Raw genomic sequence first — 21,843 nt, 5'->3', positions numbered from 1 at the left:
TACATCATGGTCTGGAGCAGTGGTTCTCAGCCTTCCTAATGCTGCAACCTTTTAAAACATTCTCATGTTGTGGTGACCCCAACTACAAAATTATCTTTCTGCTACTATTATGAATCATAATGTAAATATCTGATGCACAGGATATCTGATATGTGTTGGCCCCTAGAGGGGCCATGACTCACAGGTTGAGAACTGTTTATCTGGACCATTCGCTGGACTTCCTCCGTTTCCTGCAGGTGCTCAAATACACACACGTGCTCCAGCTTCACTTTGTTGTTTTTTGTTTGTTTGTTTTTTTTTTTTTGTTTTTTTTTTAAGATTAATTTAGATTCAAAAGCCGTAGTTTCAGAGTTAAATTAGGCCCGAAGTTAAATCAGGATCAGACAGATAGTTGTACCTGGTGATGATGGCCTTGCAGCACTGTGGCTGTTTCACTCTAGCCCTCCCCGACACTTAGTCACTCTGCACCAGACTATTGACAGATGTGCTGTTGATGCTCAGCCTTCTGCATGGGCTGTGGAATGTGCTATGTGGAGGTACAGAGGTGAGGCGCCCACGGAAGGCAAGGTCTTCATCCCCCAGGAAGAAAGGAGGGTCTCACTGTAGCTCTGGGTATTAAAAAATGGACTAAGAGCAGCTCTCAGAAGAAAGCAAGGCACATCCAGGTGTGGGCACCACAGACTCCACAGGCATGAGCATCCTGGTGACTCACTCACTGCTCACAGTATCTCAAGATTCCTTTTCTCCTTCTCTCTCTCACTGGATAAGTAGGGTGGGTGAGATGGCTCCAGAGACGCCTTGAGTGGGATCATGGTGGTAAAGTCAACCAGGAGCTCCTAGGGCTGGTGGTCTCTGGTGGGAATCTTGGGAAGTTACAGGTTCACGGCTAAGAAGAGCCTCAAGCGGTTGTTTACACACCACGCTGGAATCCTTGCTCTGTTGACTTCATCCAGTTCCCGGGGAAAGGGCTTCTTCCCCTCCTCGTGTCCCCAAGAGTCTCTCTGTCTTGGGCTCTCCACGTGGCACTTGGAGAACACATGTGAGCAGAGGACAGGACTTAACAAGCTGAGTGCTCTTTCCTAGGCACTAGCCAGCCAGCTTGCAATGGATCTGTTTTGCTGGAAAGAGCTTCATCTTTGTTCTCAGAAAGTTATAGGTTACAAGTAAGAAGACTCTTGGGATTTTGTTGTTGTTGTTGGTGGTGGTGGTGGTGGTGGTGGTGGCGGCTTTGTTTTGTAGAATGTCTCATGAAGCTGGTTAGGAACTTGCTATGTAGACCAGGCTGGCCTCAAAGAGATCCCACCTGTCTCTGGCTCTCAAGTTCTGGGATTAAAGGCGAGCACCACCACGTCCAGCTGAGTGGACTCCAGATAAATAGAAAAAGATGCTTCTGATCTGTATTTGTGTTGGTTGTGCTTGAGATCCTAACTAAGGTGCCTCTGTCTTGTGAAAGCAGACTGTAGTCCCCAACTCCACATTCTCAGTGACATCTCTCATTATACACATATGTGGAGAGGCCAACATAGGTTGTCTCACTTATTCACTCTTCACCTTATTTATGTGCCAGCCGGTGGTGGTACACACCTTTAATCCCAGCACTCTGGAGGCAGAGGCAGACAGATCTCTGTGAGTTCAAGGCCAGCCTGGTCTACAGAGTGAGTTCCAGAGCAGCCAAGACTACACAGAGAAACCTTGTCTTGAACAATAATTTATAAAGGATTATTTATTATTTTATGTGCTTCGGTGTTTTACCTACATGTGTATCTGTGCACCACATATGTGCAGTGTCTGCAGAGGCCAGAAGAGGGCATCAGATACCCTGTAACTAGAGTTACAGACAGTTGTGAGCCATCTTTTTGGTGCTTGGAATTGAATCCAGGTCTTCGAAAGAGCAGCTAGCTCTTGCGTGCCAAACCAACCATTCCTTCAGCCCCCGCCTCACTTTTGAGACCGGGTCTGGCACTTAACCTCAAGCTCAGCTAGCACGCAGCCAACAAGCCCGAGGATGCTTCTGTCCTCGCCTGCCCAGCACTGGGACCACAGGCCACAAACACACACCCTTCTATATGAGCTCTGGATCCTGAGGCCTGGTGCCTGCGTGGCAGACACTTCAACTGCTGCGCCATTCCACAGCTCACATCAGATGAAGTCATAGCATTGACAGGAGTTTGGATGCCGCAGGAAATGGTCACACCGACAAGGTGGAGTAGCATCAGAAAGACCAACACCAGGGTAAACACATGGAACTGTGTGTGTAATACCACATGGAAGTAGAGCTGTCTAGGGAGCCAAGGACTCATGGGAGGGAGAGCAGCAGGAGAGGAGGGAGGAGACAGGCGTTCAACATACAATACGTATTTGCATGGAAACTGGAAAAATACGTTTTAAAATTTTAAATTTTATCCAGGTGGTGGTGCTGCACGCCTTTAATCCCAGCACTCTGGAGGCAGAGGCAGGTGGATTTCTGAGTTCAAGGCCAGCCTGATCTACAGAGCAAGTGCAAGGACAGCCAGAGCTACACAGAGAAACTCTGTCTTAAAAAAAAAAAAAAAAAAAAAATTTGTTTGTTTGTTTTTTTAGTTTTTCCATGAGGCATATAGTCTCTAGAGAGTGCTCGTGAATGTTTTGTTACATTATCTTTCCAGCGCTGAAGACTGAATGTCTTTGCGTTAGAGTTTGACTTCCTATTTGGACTTTGGTTTACCAAGTTAAATATAAGAAAAAGATGATGTTTTGCCTTCTAAAGTAATTCTCTATACTTGTCTGTAGGCAACTCAGCTAACTGAACGGCCAGCCTGTGTGAAGAAAGATTACTCCAACTTCATGGCATCCTTGAATTTGCGCAACCGCTATGCTGGCGAGGTACCTCTCTTCCCTATGTCCGAGGCTGCTCCGAGCATCTTGGTTTTATGCCGTTTGGCTATTCCACAGTGGAACAGGAATGAGGCATCTGTATGATGTGGAATTTGCTTATGTCAGGCGACTTAAGGAACCTGGGTCTGAGCAAAATCAGTGGCACATTCTGGTCATTGATGACAGTTACTTAGCACTCTGCAGAAAGGATGTCATGTGGACACACTCAGCACGCCAAGGCCTTCTGTTAAGTGGTAGCAAACATGTGCCGAGCGTCATGCATTCTCCTGGACATGTGCTAAGATGATGCACCAATATTCTAGTCTTACAGGTAAAGAAACAGGTTCCTGAGATTAAATAACTTGCCAAAAGCAGGCTCGGGAACCGTGTCTGCTGACTCCACCGATGGCCTCCACTCACACCACGGTTTCCCAGGGTAATGCTGAAGGTGGAGACTGGCATCTCACAGACTTTACCAGAGTAGTCTCTGAAGTTGCCCCCCCCCCACACCCCCCCATACTCTGCTTCTTGCTTAACCCAGTGGCTGCTCTTCTCCAGTGAGCCCTGGCAGAGAGTCCCATGTTATACTCAGCATGTGCTGGTCACATGCTGAGAATTGCTGAAAGAGCTTAGTCCAGGTCCTTTTGAATGATGTTGTGACAGCAGGAAGTTTGTCTTTAGGGCATAGGTTTATTTTTTGGAAAGAGTCCTATCTCCTGTATAGCCAGGTATATGAGTAATAAAGTAACACTTTCTGGGGAAAAATTGTGTAAGAAAAAAAAGGTGTAGCTGGCTTTGTAGTTTGAGTCATATTGAACCTGAAGGAACTTTATTTATCTAGCTTATGTCCTATGTGCTGGCCAAGGTTAGCACTGTGTGCAGTGATGAGCACATCTCCACTTTTTTGCTTATGGGCAAGGCTGCTAACAAACACACCTCTTCACAGGTACATGGTATGATCCGGTTCTCGGGAGCCACGGGCCAGATATCTGACCTGAACAAAATGATGGTTCAGGATCTGATTACAGCTTTGGACCACAGTAATCCTCAGCACTACACACAGGCCATGTTCAAGCTGACTGCAATGATCATTAGCAGCAAAGGTAACACACAGAAGTTCCATGGGATTTGTTTCTAAGTGAGTGTTTGCTTGAGTTCTGGGTTTGTTTCTAAGTGAGTGTTTGCTTAGAAATCCTTGATAACCTGGAATCCTGTCCAAGAAAGAGCTGGAGCTCTGCTAGTAGAAATCTGTTTCATCTCTTATGAGCCAGCAGTAAATAAAAGGTCCTGTTGGCCCCGGCTAATGCCGGCTCTCATGTCAGCCTAGGGAAGTCATATTCAGGCCCAGCCGGAATCAGGAGCCTTTGACTAATTTGTGTTTGGTTCCAGATTGTGACCCGCAGCTCCTCCATCATCTGTGTTGGGGTCCCCTCCGGATGTTCAATGAGCATGGCATGGAGACCGCGCTGGCCTGCTGGGAGTGGCTCCTGGCTGGCAAGAGTGGAATTGAAGTGCCTGTAAGAGACGGAGCCCAGCGCAGCTCTGCGGGTGGGGGGGAGGGTGGAGAGGCCGCCCTGGCTCTGCCACCAGGACAAGCCCTCCACGTCCTTGGTCTCCAGAAAGAGCGTTGTGTGTGAAAGGTGTGATGACGGAGTGGTGGAAGGCTCAGGGTGGAAAGCAGTCTGGTGAGACCAGCAGGCTGTCTGCCGCGTGCCCATTGATGCCAGATCCAACTGGGAGCAACTGCTTTCTTGACTTCCTAATTGTGGGATCAGACCCCTCTCCCGAGGTTTGCTGTCCCCTCCTTTGCTGCTGCCTTTTAAGCCACAGCTGTCGGCAGCAGCTGCAGCCCCGCCAGTACCAGCAGGTAGGCTGCAGAGCCTTGGCCCGGGGAGTTCTGTTCCCTCAGGCTCTGACCCTTTAAAGCTACGACGACGGGAACTTAACGAAACCTCTGTCCCTCTAAAGAAGTCAGGATTCAAAGGTTAAGGTGGAATTCTTCTCTTCAGAGGCTGAATAGCAAGTAGCTCACCTCCTGTCCTTGCTCCCATCCTCTAAAAAGCCCCTGTGCTTCTCCTCGCCCCGCCTCCTAAACCCTTTCTCACCTGGCTCCTCTCTACCACTTCCTGTCAGCCAGCTCCGCAGCCTCCTGACCGCAGGTGAATTTTATTTAATCAAACACATCTTTCATTAAACAAATGTTCCAGAGCGTAAACAAAAATAACACACCTTGAAATAATATTCTGCCACATAGGTCTGTATTTCTAGACTTACTACTTCATGAAGCCTCCAGGTGAGATTATACATGTTGAGTATGCCTTTTCTGAAATGCTTGGTACAGAAGCTGTTTCAGATTTTGGACTTTTTTTCCTTCAGATTTCAGAATATTTGCATGTGGATAATAAAATGTGTGTTATGAAACACAAGTCCCATATGCAAGACACATGTTCATGTATATATCATGTACATCTTACGTAGCCTGAAGAAATTTTTATACAGTATTTTATTTTGTGTGTATAATTGTTTTGTCTGCACATGTGTCTGTGCACCTCATGTATGCCTAGAACCCGAGGAGGTCAGAAGAGGGCATCGAGTCCCTTGGAATTGAAGTTAGAGATGGCTGGGAGCCAACGTGGGTACACGGAACAGAGCCCAGGTCCTCTCCAGTAGGACCGAGTGCTCTTAACCCCGAACATCTATCTCTCCGAACATCTATCTCTCCGGCCTAGCCCCATGCATTGTTTTTAATGAACCCACTTGGCTTTGAGGCGTGGTCTCTTCCCTGCTGAGTCTGGCTCCCCCCTGGTTTGTAGAACCACACCCCTCGCACAGATTCTAAAGGCAGAGAACTGAACTGATTCAGCGTCACAGGGCAGAGCAGTGTTCTGACCACTGTTGTCAGCCCTCCCGTGCATCTTGGATTGTCTGAACCTGCAGTCTGTCTTAAGGGTGCCTTATGTGAGCACCTAGGAGCCTTAGTGTCTCACATGGCAGAGCACAGACCTCACATAATACCCGTCCCAGGCCGTGAGTCCTGACGGCACCCACGGTGGGATTCTAACTGTTCTCCCAGAGACTCCTTCCCAGAGAAGCTTCATGGCTGGGGGGGAGGGGGGTGCACACCCTTGTTCCCAGCCCTCAGGAGGCAGAGGCAGAGACAGGTGGATCTCTGTGAGTTCAAGGCCAGCCTGGTCTACATAACAAGTTCCAGGCCAGCCAGAGCTACACAGTGAAATCGTGTCTTTAAAAAGAGAAAGAAGGAGATGGGGGCAGGTGAGGGGCTGGCAGGGACCACTCAGCATGTACACCCCACATCCCTTTCCCTGTCAGCACAGCGTCACCTTCAGAACTGCCAGCAGCTCCATTCCTGGCACCACAGCCTCCATGTATGCTAGTCACCTGCCACCAAGTGCCACCCGGTTAGCGGATGAGCGCCCCAGCTGACAGAGTCAGGGTCAGCTACAGCTGGACCTGGGGCCCAAGTTCATAATCCAGCTAGCTGTTCAAGAAGCTGAACCAGGAATATCCAAAATTCAAGCCCCACCTGACAAATTTACTGATACCCTGTCTCCAAAGTGGGAGAAAGGGGGCTGGAGAGATGGCTCAGCAGTTAAGAGCACTTGATGTTCTTACAGAGGACGTGCATTCAGATTCCAGAATCCACATGCACATGGCACCCATACACACACGTAGGCAAAGCACTCATACACACATTTTTTTTTTTTTTATTTAGCCGGAAAGAAAACAAAACCAGCTTTATGTACATAGCTCAGTGGAAGAGCACTTACCTGGTATATGTGAGGTCTTGGGTTCAAGCTCCAGTCGCACAAAAAAGCCTGGGCTGCCGAGTCCCAGTTGCTCCCTGTTTTGGACACCTCATGGTCAATAGCATACCTGCTTCTCTCTGTGTAGACCAGACTCCTTACCACATCTTAGTTCCTTTCCACACTTCCTACAAATGCCCTCCCCCCGACATGTCCTGCCAGCTTTACACAGATCCAGAGCTTGGTCACAACCCTGCATTCCAGCTACCCTTGTGGCCTGGCCTCCTTTGTCTCTCCCCTGACCTTCAGGCAGCCCCGTTGTGTTATTTTTCTCAGACTGTGACGTAGCAACTTATGGAAGAAGGACTTTATTTTGGCTGTGCTTCCTGAGGGTGAGTCTGTAAATGGCGGTCATGGTAGCTGGGCTTCCGAGCAGGCAGCTGAGAGCTCAGGGCTGACTTCCCAAACACAAGACAGTGAGTGAACCGGAAGTGGAACAAGGCTGTAAACTCAAGCCCATTCCCCCCAGTGCTGTGCTTCCTCCAGCAAGGCCACACCCCGCAATGGTTCCATAGCACCCCTAAACAGTGCTACCCACTGGAGACGAAGTGTTCAGATTCCTGAGACTGGGGACACTCATTAAACCACCACACCCAGCGAATTAGTTACTTTCTGTTGCTGTGATAAAACACCATGGCTAAGGCAACATAGAAAGAGTTTATTTGGGGCTCATGGTTCCGTAGGTTAGAGTTCATGATGCAGAGTGTGGCAGTAGGCAGGAGGCCGCTGGAGCCGTGGCTGGGAGCTCACATCTCAAACCACAGCAGGAAACAGACGGCCTCTTCCTGCAGGGACAGGCTTCCTCTAGCAAGGCCACCGCTCTGTACCCTCCCAAACAGCTGCTAACCGGGGCCAAGTGCTCAAGTGCCCAGGACTTGTGGGGACATCTTCACACCACCAGTGAGCGCCCTGCCCCGTCTTCCCGTGTGCCGCAGGAGCGCCAGGAAAGCCCACACTGCTCGAGTCTCTGGTCCCCAGACCCTGGCTGCTCTCCACCATCTAGACGGACAGACTCTGTCTCCCGCTGCTCTGCGGCAGAGCACTGGGTCCCCGCCTAGCTGCCTGTCGTCCCCTTCCCTGGATGACTATGTCACTTCTGGCGTCTCCGGGATTTGAGTTGGTGTTCCCTGCCTAGAACATCCTCCCTCCACGCTCCACATGCTTCTTTCTCAAGCTTAGCATCCTCTGTCTCTTGCCTACTTCTTGACCATGTGCATTTGTTTGTCCCCAGAGTCTGGGAGGCCCTGGCACAGGAGTGGATCTTAGATGAGCGGGTCTGGCCTCTGCATGGCTCCTTGGCCCCTCAGCCCTGGACTTCCTGTGCTAACAGTAGGCCGAGGCCGGACTCCAGGAGAAGCCACTGGCAGGTGTAGTTCTTGGCATTCTTGGTTCCCACCTATGACAGTGCTGTCCGCAGCACAGGTGGCCTTTGTCGTCTCCGCCCTCATGGCATCTGTGCTCCGGGCAGCAGGAAGGAAGAGAACTGAGATGCCATTTTAGAGAGCATGCCTGGGCTCTTCCCGAGCCCGGCCTGGTTGGCCCCCATCTTGCTCTTCAGTGCTCATGAGAACCCAGCAGTCAGCCCAAGGCGCAGGAGTGAAAATCCCTGTGACTGGTAGGAGCACTTTCTCATTAGGACCACCAGCTCACAAATAATGACGTGAAGACTTAATTATGAGAGTTTGGCCTCAGCTTAGACTTTTTTCCTACTAGCTCTTATAACTAATTAACATGCGTCTATTAGTCTATGTTCTACCACGTGGCTCTGCTGCCTGTCCTCTGTAAGGTATGTCTTGCTGCACCCCACCTCTCCTTTCCAGGTCTCCCTCTCCCCAGAAGTCCCACCTATTCCTCCTGCCTAGCAATTGGCTATTTAGCTCTTTATTAAACCAGTCAGAAGATGCCTTAGGCAGAGACATGGCTTTTCAGTGTAAACAAATATTCCACAACAGTGACTAGCCACTGGGCCATCCTGAGCGCCACATGGTGTGTGTGTGTGTGTGTGTGTGTGTGTGTTGGAACTGGAGCTTGAATCCATGACTTTGCAAATATGAGGCAAGCATTCTACAGCCTCTGGACTGCATCTTGCAAGATGGTAAATATCGGTGCTGGAAAGGGAGCCAGAGCGTCCGCCTCACCTGTGCCTGGTGTAGCCCACACATTGCCGGTGCTAACCCGGGGTCAGATGGAGCCGGTCCTCTGTTTAGCGTCCACTCCTTCCAGGCCACTGCTCTGCTTTCCCTGGACAGCCCTCCTGCCTCCAGGCAGAAAGGGCCCGGGATCAGTGTGGCTAGGCCAAGGGACTACTCAGCCCTGGCAACTGCAGCCTGCCTCCCTTGGATTTCCAAAGCCACTCCCAGATCTGACAAGCTAATGAAGGCCTGCCTTTGTGGCTTGGAAAGCCTGCATATGGTACTTACCCTCCTTAGCACAGATAGTTTCAGAATTGTTTCCAAGATGGACCAGGACAGGGCCTACACTGCGCTAGGTACATCACAGATGTGCCGCGTGGGTTGGGGTGACGGTCAGTCTGGGGAAAAGACTGAAAGACACGCACCAAACACATAGGAGCTGCCCCGGGACATGGGGTTATGTGATACTATTTCATACCTTCCTAGATTTATCCAGTATTGTTTTGTTTTGTGTTTGTTTTTTAAGAAGGCGCCTCATTCTGTAGCACTAGTTGTTCTGAAACTCACTCTGTAGTCCAGCCAAACCTGAACTCATTGCAGTCCTCCTGCCTCAGGCTCCTGAGTGCTGGGACCACAGGCACACGCCATCGCACTGGGCCGCCCTGGTGCTTGCTGGAGGCGCTGACATTTCCTTTCCGCCTGCAGTTCATGCGGGAGATGGCGGGCGCCTGGCACATGACGGTGGAGCAGAAGTCCGGCCTCTTTTCTGCCGAAACCAGGGAAGCAGACCCCCTGGCAGCGTCAGAAGCAAGTCAGCCCCGGCCCTGCCCCCCCGAAGTGACACCCCACTACATCTGGATCGATGTGCGTGCCTCCCAAGCTCTGCTGGGCTTTGTACGGTCAGCCTCGCGGGGACACCTGCGGTGGGCTGGCCCGAGAGGATGGGTCCCCCACAGGCTCCTCTCTGGTTCTCCCTGCCTGCCTGTCACCCAGACCCCTCTTACAAGCTATGCTCGCCAGCGCCCGCCCCAACTTACACAGCTTGCTTACTTTCTTCCCCAGTTCCTGGTACAGCGGTTTGAGATCGCCAAGTACTGTAGCTCTGACCAGGTGGAGATCTTCTCAAGTCTGCTGCAGCGCTCCATGTCCCTGAACATCGGCGGAGCTAAGGGGAGCATGAACAGGCATGTGGCAGCCATCGGGCCACGTTTCAAGTAAGGGCTCTCTTCTTCCTCTGGGAGCATCTGGGTGTCCGGTTACTGACGTGGGGCGTGTGTGTGACATGTGAATCATGGTATGGGTGCGTGTGTCCTGTGATGCTTCTGTGCATTGTAGAGTAAATCCTTAGGGTGCTGTTGTCAGGAAGACGTGCAAAACGTGAGACCGTGGGCCTCTGGCTGGCTGAAAACCTCTCTAGCCCCTGCTCCCCTAGTCCAGTCTTTCTCACTGGGACATGGACTCTGCTATGCGGGGCCTGTGGCCAGTACCCATGTGTTTGTCTTCCCAGGCCTGGTAGAGGCTCTGTGTCTTCCTCTCCCCTGAACTCCAGACTGTGACCCCATCACCACTGACCACACATTAGAACTCACTCCTCAAACCAGATACAGAGAGGAGCCGGCCTTCTTGCTAGTGTCCCGTCTGCCACTGACCCACACAGTGGTCCCCGGGTCCTGTCCAGTGGTGGGCAGCTGTTATAGACAGGAGCAGACCCCCTGTCTGTCTGCACCACCCACTGGAGCAGCCTTCACCCGCAGGATCAGCCGGCCTCATAGATGCACTCAGAAAAGTCGCCGCTGGCAGTTAGTCCTTCTTTCTTCTGCCATCCCTGTAGCCACATACAGAGACTCTGGTTCCCTGGGATGGTGGGTCTGACCTCTTTATCTACTTGGAGTAGATAAGGGCCTGTCTGCTTCTCTCTTCTCACCAAGGCCATCCCCTAGGGCTCCTTGGCAGTGTAGGGTAGTGCCCCTGCCTCTGGGGTGGCTGTGCTACACTCTGATCATCTTGCAGCACCCCTCAGGCCCAGCTAACTGCCCATGATGCCCCTGCACCCCTAGCTGGGCCTCTAGAGCCTCTTACCCTGGTTGCTACCCGTGAAGATGTTTGCTCCAAAGGGCCCATATCACTGTCGGGCCGTAGCTGGGGTCTGTCCCTCGAGAAGGACCCTACTGCAACCTGATCTGCTTGTGGGGTTTTGTGGCTTTTCGCTGTGCAGAGATCTTGTGTCTTACCCAGCTTAACTCCTGGTCCCCACCCCAGGGTTCTGAGCTCCCGGCAGACGGGCAGAGTGGTGCCCCACCTGTGCCCACAGCGCCCGCTCAGAGCTTGGTCAGCAGACCCCACACACTGGGGAAACAATCCCTCCCCCTCTCTGGGTTGAATTAAATGTTCCCCCTTCATAGCACTGTCCCAAGAAGGACTAAGCTACACATTGTTTATGAGACTGGAACTTGTAGCCCAGTCAGAATAGCATAGAGATGATTTGCTTTTCCCTCAACAAAAATGAAGACGGTTTTTCATTTTTATTTGTTTATTTTTTAGTCTTTCAGCCAGGTGGTGGTGGCAGTGGTACACACCTTTAGTCCTAACTTGGGAGGCAGAGGCAGGCAAATTTCTGTGAGTTCCAGGACAGCCAGGGCTATATAAAGAAACCCTGTCTCAGGAAGAAAAAAAAAGTCTTCCCATACCTACTTTATGCAGTGTTAGGGATGGACCTCAGCATAAGGCATGCACTCTACAAACTGAGCTACATCCCCAACCCACTCACTGGGAGGCCTTTTACCGAGAACGTGTCAGGTTTCATGTGGTACAAGGCCTCACTGCTGCACAGGGGCTAGACTAAGGAGCTGTGACTTAGTGCAGGAAAACCTTTACTTTAGTTAACTAAATGAATTCTTTTAACTGTAGGGCCTTACAGTAACCTTTACCCATCCATAGAACGATTTGTGTTTAGTTTCGTTCATTTGTTTGTTTGTTCGTTTTGAGACAGGGCTTCTCTGTGTAGCTTTGGCTGTCCTAGAACTAGCTCTGTAGACTAAGCTGGCCTGGAACTCAAGAGATCCTGAGTGCTGGGACTAAAGGCGTGCGCCATCATCATTTTTATTTGTTTAATTTTTAACACTAATCTTGGCACCTAAAAGATGTGGGTAAGGAGATCAGAAATTCAGGTTTATCTTCACACTCCAAAACAGAACTGAAGGGCAGCTTGGAATATCTGAGACTTTGTCTGAGAGAGAGAGAGAGAGAGAGAGAGAGAGAGAGAGAGAGAGAGAGAAAGAGAGAGAGAGAGAGAAAACACAACTAAGTGATGAAACCCCTACTGGTAATGTTTCTGGGCTCTCTATATTCAGAGAGTCTGGTCTGTTTGCTTAGACACCCCTTGAGGCTCAGCCCTTGGCTAGGATTTCAACCTGTGGCTTTCTCGCAGACTGCTCACCCTGGGGTTGTCCCTTCTGCATGCGGATGTGGTTCCAAATGCAACCATTCGAAACGTGCTTCGAGAGAAGATCTACTCAACGGCCTTTGACTATTTCAGGTATTACTTGAAGCTGTGCTGTGCACATGCCCAGACGTGGCTGCAGTCCAGCCTAGAATGCCCTTGTTCCCCAGGAAGCTGCTTACATAGCATGTAGTTTGCCTGGCTCATGCTCACCAACCTCATTCATTAGCCCTTGCATGACTAGACTGGAGTCTCTTCAGCCGTGTGCGCTCAGAGCCAGGTGCCCAATGGAATACTTGCAGATTGTCCCTGAAGTTCAGTTCATTTGACTGGGGGCAGGGGCTCACAGGGCCTGAGCCTGGGCTCTACAGGTAGGTAGTTAATAGTTCTGGAAGACACAGAGACATTTTCTTTTTTTGTTTGTTTGTTTGTTTTTGTTTTTATTGTTGTTTTGTTTTGTTTCTTCAAGACAGGGTTTCTCTGTGTAGCTCTGGCTGTCTTGGAACTCTGTAGACCAGGCTGTCCTGGAACTCACAGAGGTCCGCCTGCCTCTGCCTCCCGAGTGCTGGGATTAAAGGCGTGCGCCACCACCTCCTGGCGAGGTATTTTCTTTAGTGGTTTTGTAACTAAACTCACTGTGTCAAAACACAAGATTTAACAGTACAAAGCAGGAGCTGGGAGCAAACCTGGAGAGATGGCTCAGTAGTTAAGAACACTTGCTTTTCCCAAAGGTTCTGAGTTCAGTTCCCGCCACCCATTTCAGGGGACAACAATCTCTAACTCTAGATTTTAGTCCAAATTTTATTTGTCTAAATTAAGAGCATCCAGGCACAGTGGCATACACCTGCAGTCCATTTGTGAAGCCGGATGCAAGCAGAGCACTTGAGAATCAAAGACAAAACCATGAATGACCCTACACACCTCCACATACGTGGACAGCACTAATTGAATTCAGTGGGTGATAGAAAAGGGAAGAGGAGCTAGGTGTGGTGGCACACACCTTTACCCCAGCACTCAGGCGATCTCTGAGTTCTCGACCAGCCTGGTCTGCGTAGCATGTTCCAAGCCTACATAGAGAGACCCTGTCTAAAGGGGGCAAATCGTTGATCTAGGGAGGAGAAGTGCTAAAGGGGCAGGTTGGAGAGAGGAAAGGGTGTGTGTGATCAAGACATACTGCAGACATGTCTGGGATCTTCAAGAATAAAAAATCTGTAAGAATGCACTTAAGCTGGGGTAGTGGCATGCGACTTTAATCCCAGCACTCAGGAAGCAGAAGCAATCAGATCTCAGAGTTCAAGACCAGCCTGGGTTCTTGATCAAGTTCTGGGGCAGCCAGGGTTACACAGAGAAACCCTGTCTCAAGAAAAAATAATAATAATAAAAGAGAGGGAGATTAAATTGCATACATTTACTATTTCTGTAATATAAATGATTGCTACACAAAATCCTGCAAATATCAGCTGCATGAGTCTTTGCAAATGTAGGCTGTGTGTTTGTATGCAGATAGCTAAATTACCATCTGCCACAGCGCACTACTCCACAGGGCTGTCAATAGGAGCCAGGCATGGTGGCACTTGCCTACGGTCTGATGGATCTAGGAAATCATGATCAAGGCCACCTTGCAATATATAGGGATATGTGTGTGTGTGTATCTGGAGTTACAGGCAGTCTGAGCTATGTAATGATACCTGGGTGGTAAAGCTGAACAGAGTACATAGGCTATCAGGACACCCACACTTCCCATGGGAGTTAGTGAGGTCATCCTTGCTGATGATTAGGGTAACCCCCAAAGAAGAAAGTGAACTTTTATGTCTGCTCTTGCTGCCTCATGAATGCTTCCTAGCCTCTGACTGCAGACACTCAGTTCTTTCTGTCTTGTGAACGTTTGTAGTTGTCCACCAAAGTTCCCTACCCAAGGAGAAAAGAGACTTCGTGAAGACATAAGCATAATGATTAAATTTTGGACTGCCATGTTCTCAGATAAGAAATACTTGACCGCCAGCCAGCTTGTACCCCCAGGTAAGCACTGCCCTCAGAGCACAGCAGCTGCTGGGTGTGGAGAGCAGACGGACAGACGAACCCGGGAGGGGAGGGTGGAGAACAGACGGACGTACACGGGAGGGGAGGGTGGGGAGCAGACGGACGCACACGGGAGGGGAGGGTGGAGAACACACGGGAGGGGAGGGTGGGGGTGGGGGTGCTTTGTGAATGGTTCTGGGAAGGCAGGACGAGAACAGTCAGGGCCCAGGTGAGCCCTGACCTTGGCTCTGCCTTACAGTGTTGAGAACCCAGTACTTGCCTGCCAGCTGCCTCTCCTCCAACCTCGCTGATGCATATGGCAAGCACAGGGCACTCTTCCTTACAACTTCTGCCTGGAACGGCTCACTTCCCAGATGCCCACTGAGTAGGGGAAGGCCAGTATACCCAGATGAATTCATCATAACCATTGTCATCTGATAAGGGCAGTCAGATCACTTCAGTAGAGCGATTCAAGGAGCTCTCCTCCAGACTGGCGCATGGCCCAACCAGGGTAGATTGGCATTGAAGAAAGTTTTCTGGAAACAGTGACCTCTGAGCTGAGCCTGAAAGGAAGCAGAGTATATCTGTATATGGGTGTGTACATACATATACATAACATGCATGCAGACATACATGCAGCCAGCCATCGTATGCTGGAACCAATAGCTTCCCAAGGCAAAGAGGAGAACACTCCAGGACACAAGCGTGTCAGCAGCAGCAGCAGACAGAAGGAGGTTCCTGCTCCTGAACAGAGAGAGCTGCTGACACGCTCCCTGAGAATTTTGTTCTGTAGCAGAACGTCTCTCCAGGAAGAGGAAAGAAGCATTAAAGCCAGATTTCCTTCCGCTTCCACAGCGAGCAGGGCCGACAGCTTGTGTAATTTGTCCCCTGGATGCTCAGGTTCCTGCCCCACAGTGCCAGTAAGTAAGTAACTGCCTTTGCTTGTCAAAAACCAGTGACAGGCTGGAGAAGCTGCTCAGTGGTTAGAGCGCTCTGTTCTTCCAGAGGACCTGGGTTCAATTCTTGGCATCCATATGTGGCTCACAGCATCTGTAACAGGAGATGCAACACTGTTCTCCGTTCTCCACAAGCACCTGTACACACATACAGGCAAAACACTCTTACACCTAAGATTTTTTTAAAAACTGATGGTATTTATTTTATTCTATTTTTTGGCTTTTCGAGACAGGGTTTCTCTGTGTAGCCTTAGCTGTCCTGGAACTCACTCTGTAGACCAGGCTGACCTCGAACTCACAGAGATCGCCTGCCTCTGTCTGCCTCCTGAGTTGGGATTAAAAGGTGTGCGCCACCACACCCAGCTCTATATTGTCTTTCTTTTTTTCTGGACAAGGTCTTTCACTGGCCTGGAACTTGCCAAGTAAGCTGGGTTTGCTGGCCACTATCCAGCATCAGGAAGATGAGCCACCACACCCAAGTTATTTAATGGAGGTTCTAGGGAGGTCAACCTTAGGTATCTGTGCTGGCGAAGCAAGACTTACGGAGCTGTCTTCCTTGTGGTGTCCTGAGCCGCCTCACCCCGAGTCTACAATGTGTCTCCGCAGATAACCAAGACACCCGGAGCAACCTGGATGTGACCGTGGGCTCTCGACAGCAGGCCGCCCAGGGCTGGATCAACACTTACCCCCTCTCCAGTGGCATGTCGACCATCTCCAAAAAGTCAGGTCGGTCAAGGCAGGGAGTGACTCCTACATCCTCTGTCCAGTCTTGAGTTCCCATCCTGGTGGTGGGGTGGACACTCACTTCAATGGCAGAGCAGAACATCAGAAGGCAGCTGCTTCTAGGTTCTAAAACATGGCCCAGGTTTTTGGTTCAGTCACCAACACACCACCAAAGGAAAAGGCAGGGCAGATAGTGGCCTCGAAGGACAGGGACCGTGTTTGTCTTTGCTCCCTAGGCATGTCTAAGAAAACCAACCGGGGTTCCCAGCTGCACAAGTACTACATGAAGCGCAGGACGCTGCTGCTGTCACTGCTGGTGAGACTCAGGCCACACCGTGGCTCCCCTGTGTGCAGCGGGGCGCGGGGGTGGGAGCCACATGGGGACGCCGCACAAGATACACTGGACGTTGTTTGGTCTCGCCAGGCCACTGAAATTGAGCGTCTCATCACCTGGTACAACCCGCTGTCAGCCCCAGAGCTGGAGCTGGACCAGGCGGGAGAGAGCAGTGTGGCCAACTGGAGGTCCAAGTACATCAGCCTGAGTGAGAAGCAGTGGAAGGACAACGTGAACCTCGCCTGGGGCATCTCTCCCTACCTCGCTGTGCAGCTGCCGGCCAGGTGGGCCTCGGGCAGCCCAGCCTCCCTCCCTCCCTCCGTCCGTCCGTCCGTCCGTCTCTAACATGGGTCCTGTAGGGACACTCGGGGTTCTCACCTGGTCTGTGCAGAGGTCACACAGTGACCCTTGTGACTGTGTCAGCCCCTCCTAGGTGCCACAACACCCAGCCCAGGAAAGGAATGTCTGGATGAATTCGGCACCACGTGTATGACTAGGGAGTGTAGCCCAGTGGTAGAACCCTTAGCTAGCACCGTACAAGACCCTGGTTCAATCCCTGGCACTGTTTAAGGAAAAAAAAGCACAGTCACAGTGTAATTTCTAAAGGCTTCCTTCCTGGGAGGGAGTCCACAGAAACAATCTGGGAGAGTTTGGATTGTGTTTGTGTTTGAGTGACGTCATCTTTGAGCTCAAGCTAAGAGCAGACACTCCGGCTGTGGCTGTCTGCCCAGCGTACCGTAAGCCTCTCCAGGTGAGTCTCAGACTGGCAAGGTGGGCGAGGTGAGCTGCAGAGGCCCCGTGGCCGACATGGCCCCTCAGCCTTCTCCCGAGCCAAGCTGGGGCACTTTCCTGTTCCCTCTACCTGGTCCTCGGGCCCAAGACAACAGACTGGTTCTCTAAGTCCTTTCAAAGCAGGATGTTCATGGAGACTGTCCCTTCATTAGCCAGGGTTAGTAATACCTACAGGCTTGTCTGCCCACTCACCACCAGTAAGGGGCCTTACCGGGTTAGACTGTGGGGTAAGGTGCTGAACCAGAGACAGGCCACTGCAGAGGGCAGGCACAGAGCTACGGGAGAAGGATGGCTGGTTATATAGGGTGGGGCAGTTCTGAAGAGAGTCCAGCCATTTCCTCACAGCATAGTAATGCTGTGGTTTTTCTCTTGTCCTTCCCTTGCGTTTTGGTTGGTTGGTTTTTTGTTTTGGAGGAGTGTGTGTGTGTCTGTGTGTCTGTGTGTGTGTGTCCGTGTGTGTGATCAGAAGCCAGCTTGCCACACTCGGTCCTCTTTCCACTGTGTGGGACTAGGAAGTGAGCTTGGGTCATCAAGGTTGGCATCAGCCTTTGCCACTAAGCCATCTTACTGAGAAAGGGTTCTGTGTCTTCACCCGTCACCTCCTCGTGAGTGCTGTAATGGTGTAATTTTTCAAAGGGTCCCTTTCAGACTTTGTAATGTATTTATTATTACTTGCCTACAACGTTTAGAGATCTGTCATACAGTGTTGATGACTAAATCCCTCCAGCTGAGTGTTTCCTGCTGGCGCTTCTGTGGCAGTGAAGGAACCCAAACCCTTTGTGCACTGTAGGTTCAAGAATACAGAAGCCATTGGAAACGAAGTGACCCGTCTCGTTCGATTGGACCCAGGAGCTGTTAGTGATGTCCCTGAAGCCATCAAGGTAGTACAGCCCCCACATGCCAGTTCAAGTTCAACTCCATCTAGAACGTCTTCCAGAAAGGCCTGGTTACTCTCTTGACTATGGCCAAACACCTCACAGAACACTCAGGAAGGAAAGGGTTATTCTGACTCAGTTTCCGAGGGATCGGCCTCACATGGTTGAGCAGAGCACCGTGGCGGCAGAGCCAGGCGCAGGAGGCTGTTCACATCCCGAGAATACAGATCCAGACACATGGTTCCAATGACGCACTTCCTCCACTAGGCCCCACCGCAAAAGAATGCCACCACAGTATGAATTCTTCAAAAAATTAATCTGAGCCGGGTGGTGGTGGCGCACGCCTTTAATCCCAGCACTCGGAGGGCAGAGACTACAGAGGTCTACAGAGCTAGTTCCAGGACACAGAGAAACCTTGTCTTGAAAAAAAAGAAAGAAAGAAAGACAGAAAGAAAGATCTATTCCTCTATTCACCAGGTCAGAGCCCTCAGGACCCAGTCCTCTTTGGACCCTCACAGACATACTCAAAGGTGTACTTTATTAACCTAGGTATTTCTCAAACCAATGAAGTTGGTTTTAACCATCACTGCTGAGCCTGGTCACCAGTGCAGGTCTGTAGTCCTGGCTACTTGGAGACTGAAGCAGGAGGGTCAAGGTTCCAGCCCTGCCTGGTCCACAGAGTGGAACTGTGTCTCAGAGAGGAGGAGGAAGAAGCGGGGCTGGAGAGATGGCTCAGTGGTTAAGCACTGGCTGTTCTTCAGAAGGCCGGGGTTCAATTCCAGCACCCACACGGCAGCTCACAACTGTGTGCAACTCCTGTCCAGGGGATCGAGCCCTGTCCTGTTCTCAGCAGGCTGTGCACACACATGGTACACAGATGTGCACTTAGGCAAGCACTCATACACATAAAATATCGGCCAGGTGGCAGCCTTTAATCCCAGCACTTGGGAGGCAGAGCCAGGCGGATCTCTGTGAGTTCGAGGCCAGCCTGGTCTACAGAGTGAGTTCCAGAACAGGCTCCAAAACTACACAGAGAAACCCTGTCTCGAAAAACCAAATGATGATGATGATGATGCTACTTTGTATCACAAGTCAGAAACATTTTCCATTTTATCATAAGTGTTTTTTATTGTTGCTTTTTTCTTTTTCTTTCCTTTTTTTGGGCCTAGACCTTGCCATGTAGCCCAGGCTGGCCTCGAACTCACAGATCTGCCCTCTCTGCCTCATGAGTGCTGGGATTAAAGACATGCATACCACACCCGCCCTATTGCCCTTTGCTCTGGCCGTTCTTGAACAGGCCGTGGCTGAAAGGACCACGGCAACCCCGTCTCCACCTCTCTCCTAGTTCCTGGTCACCTGGCACACCATTGACGCCGATGCCCCAGAGCTCAGCCATGTCCTGTGCTGGGCACCCACGGACCCACCCACAGGCCTCTCCTACTTCTCCAGCATGTATCCGCCACACCCTCTCACTGCACAGTATGGGGTGAAAGTCCTGCGGTCCTTCCCTCCGGTGAGTCCAGAGCCCTGCTGGTCCAGCCTAGGGTGCAGCTTCCCAGCGTGGTTAGGTGGGCAGATGCGAGACAGATCACCCTGGGATGCACCCCGCTGTGTGGCTTCATCTAGAATATGTCTTACTGGCTTCCATAGTTGCAGAAGATGAATTTGGGCTGTGGAGGCACACGCCTACGCCTTTAATAGCAACACCAGGGAAGCAGAGGCAGGCACATCTCTGCTTCTAGGCCAGCTAGGGCTACACAGTGAGACCCTTTCTCAAAAAAAAATCAGTTGTAATTCATATGTGTTACCTAGTTTGTGGCTTTTTTTTTTTAGCTTTAATTGGATCTTTTGGTTAAAAAGAAAGTTTACTTGAGTTTGGGCCCTCCTATGAGAGGTGAGCAGTGTACCCATGCCTCTTACCCCACCAGCAGACTCTTGGGGAGATCCTGTGTTGTAGCCATGATGGAGGGCCTGTAGAATGTTCTAGAGCTCTGCTTGCTACAGCATCGGCACCAGCAAGTCTTAGTAACTTCCTCCTGTTTACCTCGGGCAGGCTCCTCTGCGTGTTTATTTTCACCGATGTGTGTCACAAAGCCTTGGACACTTTCCTTGTGATCCCCTGCACCTTCCCCAGTCTCCAGCAGGAGGCAGCGTCCTGTGTGCAGGTCCAGCGCTCATTACTGTTTTAACTGTTAGACCTCTAAAGTCTCCGTCCTTCCTCCTTCTGCAGGATGCCATTCTGTTCTACATCCCCCAGATTGTGCAGGCCCTCAGATACGACAAGGTACGTGCTGGCACAGCTTTCCACTTCCTCCAGGAGCCGCCCATGTAGCCGCCCGCAGCCCCTAGTCCACAGCTCCAGCAGGCGCCCTCGGGGCTCCCTCAGACTGACCACTCACTGCAGAGAGGGTGGGTTTGATGCACCGTCTAGCTGTTTCCTATGGGTGGGCAGCCTGTTCTAGGAGCCTCTTTTCTGGGTCAGGGCGCAGGAAATCACATGACCAGAAAAGTGGCAACAACCAGGTGACTTAAACAAGACATTTACGCAGGGCAGTGGTGGCACATGCCTTTAATCCCAGCACTCGGGAGGCAGAGGCAGGCGGATCTCTGTGATTTTGAGGCCAGCCTGGGCTATAGAGCGAGATCCAGGACAGACACCAAAACTACACAGAGAAACCCTGCCTCAAAAAAAAAAAAAAAAAAAAAAGAAAGAAAGAAAGACATTTACTTTCACATAAATTTGGAGGCCAGATGGTGCCCAGGATAAAAGTGCTTGCCACAGAAACCTGACCCCAGAGTCCAGTCCCGGATCCCATGATGGGAAGAGAGGACCAACTGTAGAGTTGTCCTCTGATCTCCACATGCACACTGTGGCACTCACACCCTCACACCAACACTGAAATAATAAATAAAAATTTTAAAAAGTTTTATCATTTTATCAGCTGTGGTGGTGCACGCCTTTAATCCCAGCACTTGGGAGGCAGAGGCAGGTGCACTTTGACTTTGAGGCCAGCCTGGTCTACAAAACAAGTTCCAGGACCCAGGACTACATAGAGAGATTCTATCTCAATAATACAATAAATAAATCCTGGGACTGGAGAGATGGCTCAGTGGTTAAGGCCTGCTGCTGTTCTTGCAGAGAACCAGGTTCAGTTCCCACCACCCACATGATGGCTGGCAACTATCCATATGGAACTCCAGCTCCAGGGGAGTCAACCCCACTTCTGACCTCCGTGGACACCAGGCACACACATGGTGCACAGACATGCATGTAGGCAAAACACCGTACGCATAGTTGTTGTAACTAAGTCTGGAGGCTAGCGCTCCAGCATTGAGGCTCCGGCTGGTCTCTTCCCGGCCTTCTCCCTCAGTGGGCATGTGGTATCTCTGCCCTGTCTTCGCCCATTCTTCCCTTAGTCTAGCTCAGGACCTATCCTGTGACCTCTTTATATCACATGCTAAGGTGCTTCCACACGTGAATTTGGGAGATAGTTCAGCCACTTACAGCCACAGTGAGCGCAACATGACACATTCCCATCTAGAGTCCCGTCCTGGACTCTAGATGATCTGAGTCCTGACTCGGCCCTCTGTGCTCCCATTAGCCCCTTGGCTGGCTGTCCCCCCCAGGTGCCTTCTTCCCCCAGGCTGCCATGATGCTACATCTGTAGTCTGCAGATAGGTGCTTCGGGAACAGCGGCCAACCTGTCTTGAAAACTGAGTCCTAACTAGAGACCTAGCACCTCCCGACTCTCGAGTGGTGGGACCGTACAGATAACACGTCGGTAGCACACAGAGCCACAGCCGGCAAGCCAGCACGTAGCGTTGATGCCGCTGTTTATGGAACTACTGTGAGGACTCTTTTCTCCAGAAGCTTGTTTCCTTCCCCTGTCCTGCCT

General features: G+C 50.9%; 1 protein-coding gene across 4 annotated transcripts in view; it reads left to right on the top strand.

Moving 5' to 3' along the window:
- Pi4ka (phosphatidylinositol 4-kinase alpha) overlaps positions 1-21,843 on the top strand; it is a 150,882-nt gene that overhangs the window by 113,838 nt on the left and 15,201 nt on the right. For 2 of the 4 annotated variants that reach the window (XM_042258975.2, XM_076548410.1), the window contains 13 exons: positions 2,770-2,862; positions 3,800-3,956; positions 4,243-4,370; positions 9,515-9,673; positions 9,872-10,023; positions 12,237-12,344; positions 14,140-14,267; positions 15,830-15,949; positions 16,183-16,262; positions 16,371-16,564; positions 17,863-17,953; positions 19,293-19,460; positions 20,178-20,231. In XM_042258975.2, coding sequence (XP_042114909.1) covers positions 2,770-2,862; positions 3,800-3,956; positions 4,243-4,370; positions 9,515-9,673; positions 9,872-10,023; positions 12,237-12,344; positions 14,140-14,267; positions 15,830-15,949; positions 16,183-16,262; positions 16,371-16,564; positions 17,863-17,953; positions 19,293-19,460; positions 20,178-20,231 — 1,632 coding nt within the window. Of the gene's footprint in view, positions 1-2,769; positions 2,867-3,799; positions 3,957-4,242; positions 4,371-9,514; positions 9,674-9,871; positions 10,024-12,236; positions 12,345-14,139; positions 14,268-15,829; positions 15,950-16,182; positions 16,263-16,370; positions 16,565-17,862; positions 17,954-19,292; positions 19,461-20,177; positions 20,232-21,843 lie in introns of all 4 variants that reach the window. The other 2 variants (XM_076548411.1, XM_076548408.1) reach the window with 1 other exon arrangement.

Source organism: Peromyscus maniculatus, chromosome 12 (genome assembly GCF_049852395.1).
Source record: "Peromyscus maniculatus bairdii isolate BWxNUB_F1_BW_parent chromosome 12, HU_Pman_BW_mat_3.1, whole genome shotgun sequence".
In the NCBI taxonomy this organism is placed as follows: domain Eukaryota; kingdom Metazoa; phylum Chordata; class Mammalia; order Rodentia; family Cricetidae; genus Peromyscus; species Peromyscus maniculatus.
Note: the sequence above shows the minus strand (reverse complement) of the source record. Positions and strands in the feature narration are given on the sequence as shown.